This window comes from Periplaneta americana, chromosome 2 (genome assembly GCF_040183065.1).
Source record: "Periplaneta americana isolate PAMFEO1 chromosome 2, P.americana_PAMFEO1_priV1, whole genome shotgun sequence".
NCBI lineage: Eukaryota > Metazoa > Arthropoda > Insecta > Blattodea > Blattidae > Periplaneta > Periplaneta americana.
In genome coordinates, this window is record NC_091118.1 from 198115745 (window position 1) to 198136882 (window position 21138).

At 37.6% G+C, this 21138-nt stretch overlaps 1 protein-coding gene across 1 annotated transcript; it reads right to left on the reverse strand.

The window, feature by feature from the left end:
- Nucleotides 1-1148: 1148 nt before the first annotated feature.
- On the reverse strand, nucleotides 1149-20586 carry park (E3 ubiquitin-protein ligase parkin). Its single transcript, XM_069819301.1, has 9 exons — nucleotides 20308-20586; nucleotides 19580-19745; nucleotides 18662-18852; nucleotides 15894-16042; nucleotides 8960-9158; nucleotides 7635-7772; nucleotides 5696-5824; nucleotides 2334-2418; nucleotides 1149-2177 (listed from the first exon to the last, which is right to left on the reverse strand). The coding sequence occupies exons 1-9, from the start codon at nucleotides 20563-20565 to the stop codon at nucleotides 2068-2070; spliced, it is 1425 nt and encodes a 474-aa protein (XP_069675402.1). The 5' UTR covers nucleotides 20566-20586; the 3' UTR covers nucleotides 1149-2067.
- Between the last annotated feature and the right edge of the window lie 552 nt (nucleotides 20587-21138).

Sequence of the window (21138 nt, forward strand, 5' to 3'; positions counted from 1 at the left end):
CAGTAATGCTGAAAATATGCGGTATATTTCCGCGAAAATCTCAGAATCGGTTTTTTTAAACATGTTAAAACCTGGAATAATGACAAAGTAAACATGCATAGAAACTCGTAATGTGCAGAGTTTTCTCTCTTGTACCACTTTATGTTGCAATAAGTAAAGGTACAGTCACATGTCACTACTTTTACAGCATTGCAGTACAAAATGCTGTGGAACTCTCGTATTGTGAAATGTGAACAATGATGGAACCTGAAAAGTAGCGGCTGCCAAACCAGCTGCTTGCTACTTTATCATGCTGCATGCAGACTGAAAGTAGTGATGTGTGACCGCACCTCAAGATAGAATCGAAATTGGTTAAACTTAATACTGAACAGAATAGCTCATTTCTTTATGCATTTAATATAAACACTCCTTTAAATAATAGTACTTCGTGACAGAGATTACTTTTCTCTAATCAGTTCTGAACCAATCAAAATTCACAATCCACATCACTTTACCTAAAATCTAACCACAGTATGCTTCCTAAAATGTAATCGGTTATTTAGTGACGCTATATCAACGACACAGTAAAACTAATATTTGACGAGATGAGTCCAAGAATTTGACATGGAATTACCTGATATTTGCTCTACAGTTTGAAAACCCAAGTAAAACACCAACCACTTAAACAACCCAAGCAGGATTCGAACTTATGCCTGGGCACAGTCTTGGATTATGAGTCCAGCTCGTTAACTCCTAAGCTATGCCAGTGGCCTTATGCCTCCTTTTACATACTTTGGTTTTGAAGTCATAATATTGGTGATTAAATTGTTATTACTTACTTATCTACTTGAATGGCTTTTAGAGAACCCGGAAGTTCATTGCCGCCCTCACATAAGCCCGCTATCAGTCCCTATCCTGAGCAAGATTAATCCAGTCCCTACCATCATATCCCACCGCTTTCAAATTCATTTCAATTTTATCCTCCCATCTACGTTTCGGCCTCTCCAAAGATCTTTTTCCCTCCAGTCTTCCAATTCACACTCTACTTATATGCATTTCTGGATTCATCCATACGTGCTACATGCCCTGCCCATCTCAAAAGTCTGGATTTAACTTTTGTAATGGGTACATTAAGTGAAGAATACAAAGTGTGCAGTTCTGCATTGTGTAACTTTCTCCATTCTTCTGTAACTTCATCCCTCTTAGCCCCAAATATTTTTCTAAGGACCTTATTCTCGAACACAACCTCTGTTCCTCTCTCAAAGTGAGAGTCCAAGTTTCACAACCATACAGAACAACCGGTAATATAACTGTTTTATAAATTCTAATGCTCAGTTATTTTGAAAGGAGACTGGATGATAAAAGCTTCTCAACCAAATAATAGCAGGCATGTCCCATATTTATTCTGTGTTTAATTTCCTATCGACTGTCATTTGTATCTGTTACTGTTGCTCCAAGGCATCTCAACTTTTGCACCTTTTCAAAGGATAAATTTCCAGTTTTTGTATTTACATTTTGTACTATGTTCTCGTCATGAGACATAGTCTTATACTTGTTAAATTGTTATCAGGCATAAATAAATTATTTTTTATGAGGAGGTCTCTGTCATAGAGACATTTTTATACTTTTTCATACTGCATTAAAAAAACACTTGTTTATTTATAGAATCACTGTTAACAAACGTATGTTTTATTTTGTATTAAGTGCACAGAATCTTCTCACATCCATTTGTATGTACAATTTCAATGGATTCTGGTTTACATAACCCTGCTACGGCAAAATTATCACTTATTAACCATACTATGAGAAATAATAAAATGCTGACGTTGGTAACACAATTAATTTTCAGTCAACCTTTTCATCTGATCTTTGGCGAAGCTACAGACCATACATTAAGAGGAAAATTATATTAATTTACGAATTGGCACGTTATAACTTACATTTGTATGATTATTTCACCATTTCCGAGTATTTAAAATTAAGAACAATCAATTACTTCGTATGTACAAAACAATGATACTGTACAAATGCTAGCTGCATCGAAGGACATGTTCATGTTAACAGGTTTTTGTTTCAGGAACTTTCAAACTAGCCAAACCAATGACTGCCCATGCAGTCTCTTGACCATTCAGTCTGGCAGATCCAACACCAATGGAAGTTACACTGAGAGCGTGTGCACACCATATGCATACAGCCACCTACACAAATTAAACATACATGGAGAGAAAATATTTTGAGTAAAAAACAAGACAATAATAATAGTGTTATATTCCAACAATAAGTGCTGTGAGAAGTAAGATAACAGGCACCAGATTCATAATAAAGTGACAAATAAAGATTTACAATATACTTACCAGCTCGCTCTGTTGGAGTGCGGCATTTAGGGCAGGGTTTTGTTGTCACTTTAATGGCCACCTTGCTTGCCTCATCCCATCGTGCCTGTAAATAACGCAATTTTCAATTGATCCCAGATTACTCAGGTTGGCAGCATTGTTAATTTTAAGGTACGGTCACACGTCGCTACTTTTGCAGCGATGCAGTACAAAAAACTGCGCAACTCTCGTACTGCGACGTGTGAACAACAGTGCATCCCGAAAAGTAGCGGCTGTCGAACCTGCTGCCCGCTACTTTTCCATGCTGCGCGCAGCTTAAAAGTAGCGACGTGTGAACAGGGTTCTCAGGGTTGCAGCCGCAGCATTTTTGATATCGGTTTTGTTGAAACTTTTGCTGCGGTTGCGACCAGTGTTGCCACCCAAATGTGCCAATGATACTTTTATTGTTTGGATGCATTTTAATGTTAGATGTGATGAAAATAAATTATTTGTAACAGTTATTAAATACACAACACAGTCTGAGCATATTTGCTGACGATATAATTCACTTTTTTAATTTTCTGTAGCGTAGTTTCAAACAGGAGGGTTGCCAACAATGATTACGTGAATATGCTGTTGGTTATCATTTAAGTATATAGGCGTTTTTAAAAGCTTTATAAAAATAATAATGCCAATTTCTGAATACTAGTTAGGACAGAAAAGCAAATAATAGATAAGTAAGCTTTCGCATGAGTTTATTAATAATGAGAACATAACTACAAAATGTATATTGAAAAGTCAACACGGAGATGGAAACCTGCAGCATGACTGCGGCTGCAAAAGTAGCGCCTTGCATGTGAACAGACTCGCAACCTCCAGTTGCAACTTTTGCTGCACTCGGGTTGAGCAGCACGAAAAGTAGCGTGCAGCGCGCTACTTTTGGCTTACGTGTGAACACGACACGCAACTTTTGCAGCTGCAGTACAAAAGTTGCACAGCAAAACTAGCGACGTGTGACCGTACCTTTAGGTACTGTTGGTGCACAAGACATATGCCTATTTTAGGTTTTAGTGACTTCACCTGTCTACATGAAAAATTTGTTGCTATGATGATTGCTGAGGACATCAAAAAACAGTGAATGAAATATATCACTTGCCAATGATTTCATTAAACACCATGTTTCCAGTGACTGTTCCTTGTGGGATAAGTGCATGTGCACTGCAACCAGTTAAACTGTAGATGCTGATGTAGTTACTTACTTGTGCTGCTGGTGGAAAAAGTCGCTATTTAAATTTTTTCTTTTTTACGAATGGCGAGTACTTTACTGTTCGATATTCATTCATTATTTAAATATGTAAATCATGAAAAATGTATAGGAAGTGGGGATAGAAAATAAATCTGTGCAAGACTGAATACATGACTGCAAGTAATGACGAAATCTAACCTGAAGGGTGCAACATTAAGAAAGCTGGGGAGCTTTATCAAAAGTCTGAGAGATAAAAACAAAAAATAATTTCCCTAAATCAAAGGAAAACTTTTTGACTAGAGAAAACCCGTTACTTTCTCAACCAATTCACATTAAATTATTGTCACTCCAAAAGTAATGTAAAGGTATCCCCGTAACATGCCATGAAGGCACTTGGGGGGGCATGGAGGTAGAGCCCTATGCTTTCCATGACCTCGGAACTAGAATGAGGTGGTGTGGTTGGCACCACGCTCTGACCGCCTTTTACCCCTGGAAAAGACCCGGTACTCAATTTTATAGGAGGCTGAGTGAACCTTGGGGCCGTTCTGAAAGTTTGGCAACGAGAAAAAATCCTGTCACCACCTGGAATCGAACCCCGGACCTTCCAGTCCATAGCCAGCTGCTCTACCAACTGAGCTACCCGACCGCCCCCAAAGAAATGTACATTTTTTTTAATTTATTTTTTATTCTACACCTTTGCAATTTATGGAGGTCATAGATACATCCTTCCCGCTTGCATTCAAATTTAATTTAAGTCGTTCTCATGAGTGGAACCATGACAGCACGACTTCAAGATGGTCGCTGTACTTGACTTTCGTCAGAAGCAATGTGCTGGTACCGAGTTCCTGTGCTGTGAGAATGAGACAGTGGGAAACATTCACAAGAGGTTGAAAAAGATGTATGGAGATGCAGCTGTCGATTGCAGTATGGTTAGTTGGTGGGCAAGCAGATTATTTGGCGAAAGAGGACACACCAATATTCGAGATACTCCTCACAGCAGCAGATCCTGCACTGCACGAAGTCCTGATAATTTGCAGCGTGTTAACAATATGGCTGTGCCTGACAAACGCATAACAGTGAAAGAATTGTCACTCCAAGTTGGAATAGAAGAAGCAAGTGTTTGCAGATACTGAAACAGTTAGGGTTAAAAAAGGTTTGAGCCAGGTGGGTTTCAAGGATGTTGATAGAAGCCCACAAAGGAACTTAAAGAACAGTGTGCAGCGAAATTTTGGACCAGTATGAAAATAGTAGAGATGACTTTCTTGCAACAATTGGAACAGGAGCTGAAAAGACCACAGACCAGATCAGATAACTTGGATGGACAACACTGAAACATGCGTCTTACAGTCCTAATCTGGCACCATGCGATTACCATCTCTTTGGTAAACTAAAGGAATCCCTTCGGGAACGAGGTTTGAAAATGATGGCTCCCTTGTGCATGCTGCTAACGAGTGGCTCAGGCATGTTGGTCCAGACTTTTACTGTGCAGGTATAAAGGCCCTCGTTTCAAGATGGCGTAAGGCAGTTGAAAGGGATGGGGATTATGTGGAAAAGTGAGATTTTGTTCCTAAAGTATGTATATACATTCTGTGAAAATAGCAAAGCTGCAGGATAAAAATGTACTTTTAAAATAAATGTTGTGCATTATTTTTTGAGTGAACCTCTTAGAGTTAGAAAAACCAGTTACAAAAATCTGAAACACCCATACCAGTATTAAAAGCTTTAACATTGGAAGTTATGAATACCAGATAGCACTAGAAGAACGGCTACATGTTTACACAGATGAATAAACGAAAAACCACCAACAGCTCAGGGCGGGAATAACATGTCTACTATTTCCAAGGACTAGGTAGGGTGATTCAAACCTAGGACCAATGCATTTCAATCTGGGACATAAACCAGTCAGCTAGGCCTGATGATGAACTAAAAGCTGCAGCTGATGCATAAAAGAGATCTATCAAAGGCATTGTTCTAGAAAGTACTATTTTTCTTTACAAGAAGAGTTGAGCAGATACATATATAACATAGGTGTCAGAATCTACTTTTCAAATCTTATCGCTTGCCAATGATATCATTAAACACCATGTTTCCAGTGACTGTTCCTTGCGGGATAAGTGCATGTGCACTGCAACTACACAGTTAGACTGTAGTTACTTACTTGTGCTGCTCGACTTGGATCCACATTGTACTGACAATCTGCACCGGGGGCTCCTGTCCCACTTCCCTCAGCATCAGGCTCACACTCTCCCAGGTGGTAGCCCTGAAGACACTGACGGCAAAATACGAACTGCAACAAAATCACATCGGCTTATTCACCTTGTTCAAGGTCAAAAGTTAAACTTTGAAGCTGGATATACAAAAACGTAAGAAACAAAGAGTGTATTTTCATATTCTAAAACATTTTTTAATACTGTAAAACAAACGTTACAGAGCTGTCAGATGTCAATTATTCCTTTGTAATAGTTGTTGTTTTCTAATGCCAGGCGTTTGACAATAAAGACATTTAACCTCTTGCACTCCAATATTTTTCAAAGATATTGTCTTTTTTTTTTTTTATTGGGTTATTTTACGACGCTTTATCAACATCTGAATGAAATTAAGGTGATAATGCCGGTGAAATGAGTCCGGGGTCCAGCACCGAAAGTTACCCAGCATTTGCTCGTATTGGGTTGAGGGAAAACCCCAGAAAAAACCTCAACCAGGTAACTTGCCCCAACCGGGATTCGAACCCGGGCCACCTGGTTTCGCAGCCAGACGCGCTGACCGTTACCCCACAGGTGTGGACAAGATATTGTCATGGTCAGCCATTGAAGCACAGATTTTGAAGTGTTCCGAATCCATTTCTTGGTCTGAGTGGCACAATGGGCAGTTAGGGGACTGATATATACTTTGTAATAGTAGTAGCAACGGAAGGAAATTCGCAAAAATAATCTTATCTCGTGAAAAATACGAGTTACAAGGTTAGTACAATGAAACCTATTTTTTTTTGTTTATTTTTTAAATAATTTTAGCCAAAATATCTATAAAACCATTTCCTTAAAAGTAGAGCAATTTGTATATTTTTCTTAAATACTGCAATAAACATACAATTAAGTATATCGTTGTTTCTTGTTCACATTAACACTTGTTTAAAATTTGAAACTATATTAGTTGACACTTAATATTTGAGGAGAAAAATTCGCTCCGGCGCCGGGGATTGAACCTGGGTCCTTAGTTCTACGTACCAAGTGCTCTGACCACTGAGCTACGCCGAATTCAATCCACAGCACCGGATCGAATTCTCCTCATTCGATATTTCGCTTTGTGGCTTGACTCCAAGTAAGGCATATATGTATTGACATATATATCCAATGTCAACTGCCCTTAAATATTAAGTATCAATATTACAGATAAATTCTGTAGGACAAATTAATATAATCTATAATATTATATTAGTTGAACTGTTGAAAGTGTTATAATTTAAACAGGTTATGTACCTTAGACGGGTCCCTGTTTCGACACCGGTGCAGCATCATCTTCAGTGTCCTACGAACTCCAATCCTATGAGTTTGTGGGACACTGTAGATGACGCCACACTGGTGTCGAAACAGGGACCCATCTGTCTACGGTACATAACCTGTTTAAATTATAACACTTTTAACAGTTCAACTAATATAGTTTCAAGTTAAGTATATATCTAAAATATTTTGTTATCAAAAATTAAGTCCGTTACCAACGTAATTTTCTTATCCTGAAATTCCATTATTCTGTGAAAAATATACGATTGGTTTTTCAGAATCTTTACGAGAAGAAACACGAATTACAAAATTGCATAAGGTCATAAGGATGACAGTAATCATTTTCTGTATTACATAAGAAACGAAGAACATTAAATTCTAATAACGAAAATAAAGAATGGATTTTGTGTGATCCATTAAAAACATATAACTTAAATGTGACATCAAGTTTATACCGTGAAACAAATCTTCTTGTTGTGGACTTCACTCCCATCATACTAACTTGGCAGAAAAACCGCCAGTAAACAATAAATAAGAGATGAGATTATGAGAAGTTATTTTTAAGAAACTCAAAGAACATTAAGTAGAGATAATGCTCACCCCACATCCGTTTATACACGTGATTCGCCTACAGTCTGGCTCTGCAAGAATACCCATGCCACACCCTGGCTGGGGGCACAGAACACCACCTGCCTGGAGAACATACTCCTCTGCTCCAAACCTCTGGTACTGGGCATACTGTAAATCACACATGCCTGTAGTTACGCTAAAATTTTTAATAAAAATTGAAGTAAATAAATATCCAATAAAAATTTTTCGTGGCTTCAATAAGTTTACTGTTTAACTGCATGTTTCATTGGTACTCAAAAGTAATTTACTCTGTTCACTTCGTTTTTACATTATTAAGATATTTTGACTGCATAATTTCTTGAACTTTTCACCATTAGATGGGCAGACAATATGTCAAATTTTTATGCGACAAACGAAGGTTCAAATTCTGGGAAGTCATGTGACAACTAGGCCAGGAGATAATGGGGTAGGGTGACCAGTTCCTTTCCCTCTCCATCACCGATTAGCTATATGCAGAGCGTTCGCCTACGGGTGGGGCCAGGAAAGCGGCCTGCCTGCGGTGTCGCTTGCGGGAATCGTCTATCCGTAAGCTTCCGATTTCTATACTATACTCTGTAGGGTTTTAATTTTAAAAGTTTAGCAGCAGTAAAGACTGATGTTTTTGAAACACTAACTTCCTGTGAAACACGTCTTAGAGATTTATTAGGAGAGCATATAAATGATGCACTGATTTCATCAATTGTTTCTTCCATCAATACTCTTTGTTTTCGCTTAGGAATTGTAGCATTTATCGACCCTGTTGTCCTTAATTTGTTACCAAGACGTCTAACAGTTTCTCTACCCTGAATTGGAGCACCCGAATATTTCACTTCAAATTGCCTACGCAGCTCTCTACATGACTCTGTTTTCATATATGCATCATACATAAAAACTCTCTGTTCAAGCGTGAATTTTGCATTTTGCATTGTTAACAAATTTTACACACACGCTGAATATTTAAGCAACTGTGTCAAGAAACTGCACTGTACGTGTTAAATACTGCAACATCTGGCTCACAACTGATAACTTGTCGACCTTGATGTCCTTGATTGTCGAGCGTGTCTCAACAACTGCGCGCACAAAGCGGCGTATCAATACATGCCGCTTTCCTGGCCCCACCCATAGGCGAACACTCTGTATTACACTAATCAGACTTCAGATGTATACAAACAATTGTTCTTCCTCTGACACACATCGTCAGTGAGATGTACTGCCTAATAATACAGGTACATATCAGCCAGAATCTCAATCAGAGGTAACAAGAATGATATAATATTAAATGTGGACCATCTCCTGCAATGGAATCTCTGGCTAACCTGAGCAGATGTGAGTAGTCGGAAGTGATGCACTTCAGTGATAAGTGAATCCTGGCATCCAGCTGGACAGGGCAGGGTGTAGCCGTGCTCTGGATGTGACCAGAACTGCCTGTCTCGCAGGCGGGATACACAGTAGTTTCGGAAGCACTCCAAGCATGTCACGTGGGCCATATCACAGGGGAACACCAGCACAGGGTCACTGACAGATAGGAAAAATTATGCATCAAAAATGTGAGTGCAATGACAACTGCAGTCATCACATAACTTACAGATACACAAACATTTACTCTAGCGCTGGCTGGCCTAAGTTTATTCCTATGTAAATAAAGCATGTATTGCTACTCACTTATCACTGGCAGACCAATTTCTCGGAAAAACATTTGTACATATACAGAGGTGTGAAAATTATTAGAATAATCTTAATTTTAAAGGTTTTTTAATAGTTCCTTCACAAATATTAATTGAATTGGTGAATATTGGTATATATTACTATACTGATGTAGGATATATTTACTACTAACAATGCCGGAAAGCATTGTTGTACGTTGGTATTTTTCTTATTTTACAATTGTTGTGGGAATTCAGAAATTATTATATTATGTTGGCGGAATTGGAAACATAAAAAATTAATTAAGAAATGCTTTAAACAAATTGTTCTTTGCGTTTACATTGTTGTGAAGGTTCAAATGAACGTATACATCTGTTTTGTGCATATCATTTTTTATGTTTCCAATTCCGCCAACATAATATAATAATTTCTGAATTCCCATAACAATTGTAAAATAAGAAAAATACCAATGTACAACAATGCTTTCTGGCATTGTTAGTAGTAAATATATCCTACATCAGTATAGTAATATATACCAATATTCATCAATTCAATTAATATTTGTGAAGGAACTATTAAAAAACCTTTAAAATTAAGATTATTCTAATAATTTTCATACCTCTGTACAAAAGGTTGGATAAAAAGTAATGGCAACAGTTCGATAATTCTGACATGGCTTTATTCACAAGGGTGCAACATTTTCGTACCTTCAATATAGTCGCCCCCCTTATTTATCACCTTTTGCCAAATGTTTGGAAGGAGTCGTACACCATCAGCACGTCCATGTTTGTTGATGTTCTGTATTGACTGCTCTATAGCACAGATAAGTTGACCTCTGGTATTGCACCGGGTCCCTCACAGTGGTTCTTTCATTTTGGCGAAGAAATCGTGATCACATGGACTCATATCGGGTGACTACGGTGGATGTTCAAGAATCTCCCATTGCCAGCGGCGCAAGAGGTCCTTGACAGCAGCAGCGGTGTGACTCCTTGCATTATCATGAAGAATGATGGGGTTCTGTACCACCAAGTGTGTCGGTTTCTCCTGAGCGCTGGACGAAGGTGGTGGTGCTTCACGCAGTCCCTGAAAACATTCTTGTGCACTACGACCTCGTGCCACATCAATTTTGATGCAGGAACATTGCTCTAGTTTTGTAAACATGGTCTTAGGGCGCTCACACTATCCCTATGAAAGTCAACGTTCTACACACTGCAGTAGATTGACAGAGTACTGCCGCCGCTGGCTGCACTAACTCATCTAACAGTCCTTGTTCATGTCCACACAGCTGGCAGCTCTCGAATGCACCATCGTCATGTGACAGCAGTGTTGCCATAACTTTTTATCCAACCCTTGTCATTATTGATTTAGTTATGATGATAAAGAGTCTACACATGAACACAAAAATTAAAATAAAGTTACAAAATTCAATTTCACAAATAGTAATGACAACAAATAAAGGAATTCGACAAGAATGCCCTCTAGCACTGCTTCTGTTTAAGATATACAGTATATCAATTATATAATAGAAAAATAGCTCCCTTTGGTACGAAATTATGAAATAAAACTAACTAGACATAGAAGTTAACACTCTACAATATGCAGATTACCAACTATTAATATTAGACAATGAAGATAATTTACGAAGATCAATTAAAAAATTGAATGAAATTGCAGTAGATTATGGAATGAGAATAAACATATCCAAAACGAAATCAATGGCCTTTCAAGGAAAAGAAATAAAAAGATCAAAATTGTGGTTTTTACCGAGTTATTTTACGATGCTGTATCAAAATCTAGGTTATTTAGCATCTGAATGAAATGAAGGTGATAATGCCGGTGAAAGGAGTCCGGGGTCCAGCACTGAAAGTTACCTAGCATTTGCTCATATTGGGTTGAGGGAAAACCCTGGAAAAAACCTCAACCAGGTAACTTGCCCCAACCGGGATTCGAACCCGGGCCACCTGGTTTCGTGGTCAGACGCGTGGACTCAAAATTGTGGTGAATAATAAAATAATAGAGCAAGTGTCATCATTTAACTATTTAGGAAATATTATATCAAATTCAGGAACTGAAAACATAGAACAGAAACTACACAAATATAATGCAATAAATGAAATCATAAGAAGATATTTCGGAATGTTAAAAGAAACTCAAGTTAGATTACACAACATTATAGCAAACAAATGCTAAAATGTGACAATGAAACATGGGTCATAAAGCAAAGCAAGAAATCTAGAATACAGATAGCTCAAATGAAATTTCTGAGATCAATTTTAGGTGTAGATTCATTTTCCGGGCTGAGAGGCCGTGGTCTATTAGTTGGTTTTATACCAGACGTTTCGTCTGCAACTGCGGCAGACATCTTCAGTGGAGTGGTATCCGAGGTCGCAAGACTCTTCTCGGCGTACCTGAGGCAACTGATCCTGTGTCTGGTTGTGCGGGCGTATTTATAGTGCGGCTCGCGGGCCGAGGCCTGTTGTCGCTGCGGTCCGCGCCGCTTTGTTCGCTGTTCCCGTTCTGGGTTCCGTCCTTTTGTTGTAGTGGCTTCTTATCTGTTCTGTTTAGGACCGGATACCAACAGAACAGATAAGAAGCCACTACAACAAAAGGACGGAACCCAGAACGGGAACAGCGAACAAAGCGGCGCGGACCGCAGCGACAACAGGCCTCGGCCCGCGAGCCGCACTATAAATACGCCCGCACAACCAGACACAGGATCAGTTGCATCAGGTATGCCGAGAAGAGTCTTGCGACCTCGGATACCACTCCACTGAAGATGTCTGCCGCAGTTGCAGACGAAACGTCTGGTATAAAACCAACTAATAGACCACGGCCTCTCAGCCCGGAAAATGAATCTACATCTATAGACTCCGGCCGTGAAAGCCTACACTGTAAGATCAATTTTAGGATTTACAAGATTAGACCATTAGAGGAATGAAGATTTTAGAGCAAAATTAAAAGTTAAAAATATAATAACAGAAATAGTAGAATACAGAGAGAAATTAAAACAACATGTTGAAAGAATGCAAAATTCCCGTTATCCAAAGGCGGTTCTATCGTACAGATCAATAGGACGAAGAGATCAGGGAAGAACACAAACAAGACGGTTAGAACAATGAATGGAAATAGACAAAAGTGTCCAAACCGGAAAGTCAGAAGAAGGAGGAGAAGTTACGATGATTTCCAGGCGCCATCTTATGGGAATGGCTATTGCCAGAGCCATCTTCAGTTACAAGCCGGAGCATGGGTAGGTTTGGCAACGCTGAGTGGAGGCGGGCGGAGACGAAATAAGGGCACGGCGTTTGACGTTTTAGTGCTTTGATTTCGTTGTCACATGTACATTTTCGACATTAATTGATACAAAACTAAGTGCATATGATCAAGATTCAGTGTATTGATGTACGTAATTTATTACGGTATCTGAAATGGTATTTTATTTGAGTTTCAGAATACCGCGTAAGTACTTGCACACAGCCACTTATAACTTAAAAAAATTAAAACAATACGTGTTTTGTATTGATGGTACAAGGGAAAATAAATAAATACTTAAAAAAATGCTACTTGTACCAAAAATAAATAAAATAACGACGTACTTTCGCAGTACTCTATTCCAATCAATTAACCATTATGTGGCTAGTAAATTGACAATGTTTTGCCGCTTTATGCTGTTTCATCCCTGACGTGAAAGATCTAGGATATCATATACATTTTAATTTCATGTGATTATCTGTCGTGCTTTTCTATAAATATTTCAGATTCCCAGGAAGCCAGTTTTAGTTTGAACCTCGCCAGTCACCATAACAATACTTACTTACTTACAAATGGCTTTTAAGGAACCCGAAGGTTCATTGCCGCCCTCACATAAGCCCGCCAGCGGTCCCTATCCTGTGCAAGATTAAACCACTCTCTATCATCACACCCCACCTCCCTCAAATCCATTTTAATATTATTCTCCCATCTATGTCTCGGCCTCCCTAAAGGTCTTTTTCCCTCCGGTCTCCCAACTAACACTCTATATGCATTTCTGGATTTGCCCATACATGCTACATGCCCTGCCCATCTCAAACGTCTGGATTTTAAGTTCCTAATTATGTTAGGTGAAGAATACAATGCGTGCAGTTCTGTGTTGTGTAACTTTCTGCATTCTCCTGTAACTTCATCCCGCTTAGCTCCAAATATTTTCCTAAGCACCTTATTCTCAAACACCCTTAACCTATGTTCCTCTCTCAGAGTGAGAGTCCAAGTTTCACAACTATACAGAAGAACCGGTAATATAACCGTTTTATAAATTCTAACTTTCAGATTTTTGGACAGCAGATGGATGATAAGAGCTTCTCAACTGAATAATAACACGCATTTTCCATATTTATTCTGCGTTTAATTTCCTCCCAAGTGTCATTTATATTTGTTACTGTTGCTCCAAGATATTTGCATTTTTCCATCTCTTCGAAGGATGAATCTCCAATTTTTATATATCCATTTCGTACAATATTCTGGTCATAACGATACTGTTATCCTAAATTATTTGTTACAAATTTTCTAAAATATAATTTTAAATAGGCCAAGGGCAAGTACAAAGATCTATGAAAAAATGAAGAAACATATCTTCAACATAATACGTAACAAAACACATCATTATCTATGAAGTATGTGCCAGGCAGGCGAGACCCAACAATTTGGCCAAAATTATGATACACTACAAACCACAAGTAAGACTATAAAAATGTAGTTTATACAATATTTAGAAGAAATGTTCAATCATTTTGTTATTAATAATAACCGTAAAAATTGCCAACGACTGCAGACATATTTTCATTTATTGTCTTGATTTTATCGCCAACACGCACTTAGTGTATATAATACATCAACAATTAACGTTTGGTATGACTGCGAACATAATTCCATCGACACACGATTATATTGTAACATTAATTTACATTGAAAATCAACATTAGCACCAACACGTCTTCTGGATAGTAGGCCTCCGTTTGACAGTTAATTACAGTGTTGCCGACGTATGACTCCGGCTTGTAACTGAAGAAGGCTCTGCTATTGCACAACATTATACACATTTGTAATGAGAATGAAGTCAGTTTTCGATGACAACTTTCTGCTAACAGAGACTTATGTATAATGTGTACTTTTCTGGGGATAGGACATAGGGTTTTAACATTGTCATAAGAAACCTATGTATAAAAACAATTTAGAAATAACTTAACAAGTGGGCCATGTTCAGAAATTAGCAGGCTCTGACAGTTTGCGAAACAAGAGTACATCAAGCTTTACCTTGGTAACCATGAATGATGTTTTCTTGTTTTACAAATTCTCAAAGTCTGCTAATTTCTAAACATGCCCACTATTTCATACATAGGTTTCTTATGGCAATGTTATATGCGTATGTCCTATACTCAATCCTGTCAGAAATTTTTAAATCCACAGATGACTAAATCAGTCTTTAAATCATCTACAAACCAAAGAAGGAATAATTGAAAAAAATATTAGAAAATTTGGAACAACTGGATAATACCCACGGCAGAGCAATGTCGATAGTCCACGTTACTCGCTGGCCACTAGTCACCGGGCCGTACCGAGCCGTGCCAAACAAAACACAATCGAAATGGTGGTAGTAAAATTCGCGACTATATTCTTAAATAATTCACTGCATTAGTCAAGTGCAAGACTTCTGGCTTCTGTTGCATTCAAACAATTATAAAATATGATAATTTGGTCCAGGGAGCATCCGTTTTTGATGCAAAGATAATTTGTTTGGCTTGTTCCTTAAATAAAATTGCGAAATGGCGTTCCTGTGCTTAACATTTAATAAAAACAGAAATATAGCAAAACTGTTTTGTCTCGAGACTCTCATCTAAGTCATGTAATAGGTCACGTAATCTACTTCAATATATTTGCGCAAATATATCTTGCAGCTAACAGTGGTGCTATCTCTCAGTAATGTTCAGAACGAAGGAGATAGAGAGAGAAAAGAAACAAATTTCTCCCTCCAACGACACCATACACCAACTTCATGTTCTTATGTTGGCGAGATTGTGTATTTACTTAAATTTGGTGCTAAACGTAATGGCACGGTTCAAAGATACCGTGGGAATTCTCCAGTTTAGCGGAAAATTTTATTAATGAGTGACAGTATTAGTTTTCTTCTCACGATGATAAAAATATACTTCATGAAAAATTCATAATACAGTAATATTGATTATATGCTCACATCCTAACTGGGAAATTAAAGACATCATAACAATTACTCAGAGATACTTATTCCCAGTTGTTAGGTGCATCATTTGAACTTTCTGGACCAACAAGTACCAAGTAATCTAATTCAAAACACACATCAATCCAGGTTTACATTTGGATTCCTAGTGTTCTTAAACATACAAGTACTTTTCGAACACTGAGAGGAGAGAGGGGTTTCAGTCTTTGGATTCTGATTTATGTAAGTGGTTCCCAAGATCTCACAGAAATTAATTTCACTGATCAGAATGAATTTTTCAATAATTTAGTCCAGTTATTGGCCACTCATACTAACAAAATTATAATCACTGGAAATCTGAATCTTGCTTCACTTGAAAAGCAAATTAAAATTCTTCTCACCTAACTTCTGTGCAGGCAAGGCACGGAATATCTCGTACATTTGATTTGATGAGGTACAATGGCACAGCCTGATCCTCCTCCCCTTGTGATGCATGTTCAGCACACTTGAAGTAAAACTCTGCGAACTTTGGACCATCATCACTCCCAATCTGTTGGCAGAAAGGTATAGATCATCATAACCATTACAATAACCCTCCGCAAGCTGACCTGAAATGCACATGCTGTAAGCTAAGTGGGGTACATATTCACTCGTTTTCAAGATCCAAACAAAATGGACCTCGCCCAGCTTGCTGATGGTTAAAGTAAGTTCTAAGACATGTAGGCCTACAGACGATAACAATGATACTGTATTATAGTCCCGGTTCCGGACAATTGGCCACAGAAAATTGGTAACTGGGACAATTGGCCACAGAAAATTGGTAATAGGGACAATTCGCCACAGATAGACAATTTGCCACAGATGCCACAGATAGACAATTTGACACAAATAGACAATTTGCCACACCGTCCATTATCCAAAAATGGGACCGTAACAATTTATTTAAATGTGAATTAGTGGCACATATGATAAGTTTCACGTTGTCCTCCAGTTCAAAATACAACAACCACCTTTCTCCTTGTACGGTATTAGTGTATCTGTCGGCTACAACGTTCAGTTTGTCAATATTCCTTGGTTCAGGTGATAGGTGCAGCTTCCTGGTACGGTGCACAGTTTTTTTAATAGATGGTTTCTTCAGTAGATTCACATTGGCTTCACTTGCAATACGCTGTAATTCATTTTGAATAATGACAGATGTTGGTTCTCGGGAAGTCCCCTCCCTTGCCTTCATGTTCTCTACACATTCCTTTGCCTTAATCCTTCCCCAGTCTGCAGAATGATTCTTATGTTCAGATAGTTCTTTGACGACACTGCTTCCATCTTCTGATAACGTGACTGTTGCATTACACCCGCCACGCATGTCACAACTCCATTCTTATTTTCTCTAAGTCTCGTGTACATGTAGCCAAGATATATTAATTTGTCAAAACCTCTTTCTGATTTTGTGAAGCGAATTTCTTCCGCCATAATTCCAATTTAGTTTACAGCTTCTAGATTTGTCTTGTGTTACCATAGAAATATATTATAAATTACTGCGAATTTGAGCATTTCCTTGAATTTTAATGTGTGGCTAATTGTCTTTGATACGAATTTCAATTATGTTGCAAATTGTCTTTGATACGAATTTCAATTATGTGGCGAGTTGCCTCTGTGGCCAATTTTCTGTGGCCAGTTGTCCCCAACTCTTATAGTCCCACAGTTAAAGTCGGCAACTCTTTGATACTCAAGCTAACACTGCACACTGTGTGTTTATTTTATCTCTATATTTCTTACTTGTCACACCAATTGTTATAATGCAGACAGAGTCTTTTGGATCAGTGGAGAAAGGGGTCAAGGTCAGCATTCAGGTGTTATCTTCATCTTAGAAGGCTATCGCGTATCGGATGACTTGTAATAAACAAAACAATCAGCCGACTTATAATGAACAAAACAATCAGCCAGTGTTTTTTTAGTTGGTTATTTAATGACGCTGTAACAACTACTGGGTTATTTAACGTCAATACAAGGTGTCCGACAAGCCCCACATCAAAGGGTAAATTATAATATAACAAAAAGTTTTGATGGAGAAATCATTGGAATACATAAGTGAAAGTCTCAGGAATCTTCTATGCCACATCAATAAATTTAAGAATGCAGTTATATTGTCAGACTCCAAAGCAGCTATTCTATCAATAGTCTCTAAACACACACCTTCATCTCAAACAGCAGAAATAACTAAAATGCTCTCTCAATTAATATCACTCAATAAAAGAATTGTATTCCAATGGATATCATCCAATTGTGGAATCCTGGGAAACGAGAATGCAGATGCTTTAGCAAAGAAGGGCAGCACTGCTACTTACAGACCTGTTACTAAATCTACGTATTACTCTGTGAAAAGATTTATTAAATCTACATACTTAGACTTCAACAAACAAAATTTGATAACACAATCTCAAGGGAAAAAATGGAACTCTCTGCATCATAATTCACAGTTAATTCCCGATTTATCACGAAAATCGTCTGTAGCTGCATTTAGATTGGCAACAGGCCATGACTGTTTGGCCAAGCACCTGCATAGAATTGGAATATATCAGTCCCCTAACGGCCCATTGTGCAACTCAAACCAAGAAATGGATTCGGAACACCTCAAAATCTGTGCTTTTCAGTGGCTGGTCATGACAATATCTTTGAAAAATATTGGAATGCAAGAGGTCAAATGACTTTATTATCAAATGCCTGGCATTAGAAAACAATAACATAATATGTGCTCGATATGAGCACCTCCCAGTTCAAAACATGTTTGGAGGCGAAACTTCATCCTATTGAGAATGCAGTGTAACATATCAGTGGTGGTTTGAAGACTGAGAAGTCTCTCAGATGATCTTATTTCTGTTGAATTATGTGTCTAAAGTCTAACACAAGCAAAAGATAGGCCTATTCCAATAATATGAGATAAATCGGAGAACACAATAAAATCAGGTTTAATTAAAATACCATTTCAAACATACTTTGTTTCCACTGACTCTTGTGAGAAATGAGAACTAAAATATATGATAATTAATCCTTTTCCTCATTTTCTATGGTACAATATGTGACTTCTGGATAGATCATCAAAAACTTTTGTGTGTGTCACATTACCAAACAGAAATTGTTATGTTTCGGTACTATGAACATTACTGCAACTCACACAGCCATCATTCTGGCAATCTCCTGTGATTCTCTTCCCTTGCAGAACATCGTCCCAACATTGAGGATCCCTATCTACAGTGAAGGCACCTCCACGACAAGATGCACAGCGTACCCGCAATTTGCCTGGTTGCATGGTTTTACAAGGCCATCCACAGTACACATAGAAATGTGCTCTTGTCTTCTCGCGATCTGAAAGCATCACAAAACCTACAATAAAAAATGTATACATATTACAATAAAACTTCTTTTATACGTTTCACACATATGCATTTTTCACACTTAACTCGTTTTTTTTTTTTTTTCTGACGTTCCAGCAAAATTCCTATACTTTCCATCTTAATCTATTTTGTACCAGCACATACGTTTTTCCTTCATTCGTTTTTTCACTTGTATTTTAAACCTCAAGAGATCCAAGACGTCATTTATACCTTTTAAATCAATTTTGCTGGAAATTAGGTTTCCCGTGAAAATAAGAGAAATCGAAATTACAGTACGTGTTTATTACCGAGATGTGGCCGTTTTGAAATTCGAAGATGCCCATAACCAGAGGGAAAAAGACTTTTGGGATGGCTAATACGTAGATGGGAGGATAATATTAAAATGGATTTGAGGGAGGTGGGATGTAATGATAGGGACTGGATTAATCTTGCTCAGGACAGGGACCAATGGCAGGCTTATTTGAGGGCTGCAAGAATCTCCAGGTTCTTTAAAAACCATTTGTAAGTAAGTAAGAGACAAATGAATATTTGGTCTAATTCAATATTAATAACCTCTCAGAAAGAAATAATTTTCTCTATAATATGGAGAAATTCCATTTTATGCTACTCCTTCAATCCGCACAAAGTTGGTGGAAAGTACAGTAAATAGTCTAGGCTTAGGCCTATGTTTTGTCATTTTGTTCCTACACAATATTTACCTTCATCTGTCTTAAGGCTTTTCCTTTCACGATCACTGAGCTGGAGATCAATGAGTGTTTCATTGAGAGGCTTGGATCCTTCACTGGGAGACTCTACTCCTGGTTTCTTGGGTGAAGGACGTGACTTCACAGCGTGAAGAATACTCTGTTGTCCGAGGTCACAATCCTGAAGTCAGTTTAATACCCTTTTAATGCCAAATGTAACAGTATTGTACAAGCAATACAATTAATGTTATGGTATAGACAATATTTAAATTTGAGGTAAAAATATGACATGGTTGCAACAGTGAATAAAATGACAAAAATATACATTTTTAAATAACCTTTCCTTCAGAAAATTGCCATATAATATTTAATTATTATTTAAATGATATAAAAGTCACTAAAAAATCACTGACATTTAACTCTAAAACAAAAAGTTGATGATACTACATTCAACCAGGTGCCCGTCTCCTATGAAATTACCGATTATTGTATAACAAATTTCGTCCAAACTTTAATAAGGGTAAGCACCACTTTGCCTGAAATATTCATATCCTTAGGTTTGTAACAGGGTTTGGTAAGGAGTTAGATAAGTGATAGGCCGAGGTCTGTCAGCAGTGTCGTGCAGCGATGGTGCTTAACCCTATTAAGTTTCACACAAATTTATCATATCGCATTCAAAACGTGAAACTTGTAAAAAAAATGGATTCTCATTTTATATTCGCACGTAGTATCACGATACATACCTCGATGACAATTGAATCATGCAATTCTTTTCCAGCAAAAATAATCTTGACTTCTTCTGGTGACAACCCTAACCTAGGAGCAACTATTTCTTTCACATTTTTAATGTCCCATTTTGGATCTAGATCTACTGACAACGTATTCCCTGTATTCGTTTTGATATATACACTTAGTGTGTTCGAAATTGTACGTTTACTAAATGACAATAACTGCAACATACTTTGTAATAATTTTCTTATAAAACTTAAAATAAAACTCATTCCGTTTATCAGTGAATGCAGCGCTGCCAACCAGCAAGAAACAAATTTCGGGAGGCGGGGGAAAAATATCGGTAGATTGCAAGAGGCCTTGGTCCTCTTGGTAGATAGGAAAGAAAATCGGTATTATTATTATTATTATTATTATTATTATTATTATTATTATTATTATTATTATTATTATTATTATTATTGAACGTCGATTTCAATATTAATTTAAGGATAGTTATATTTATTATTACTAATTATTGTACCAAATACATTTTATTAATCAGTCTCTCTGTCTCTCTCTCTCTTGCAGTGGCGGCTCGTAGTCAAATGTCCAAGGTAGGCAAAATTTACAGAACATTTTTATGTAATTCCCGCGATTCAATGACAGCTCGCTTCCATCATGCCCCCCGAAAATTTAACTCTTGCTTACATAACAATACTGTTACATCAATGAGTCGTCTCATAATTTGTCGGTTTTTTCTAGTTTATTGTAATACTGTTGTCTTGCAACCCTCGTTGTTCAGACAACATTTCCGAAATTGGATTCAAATTCTTTTCAAGTCTCTTTAGACTTACCGAGTTACA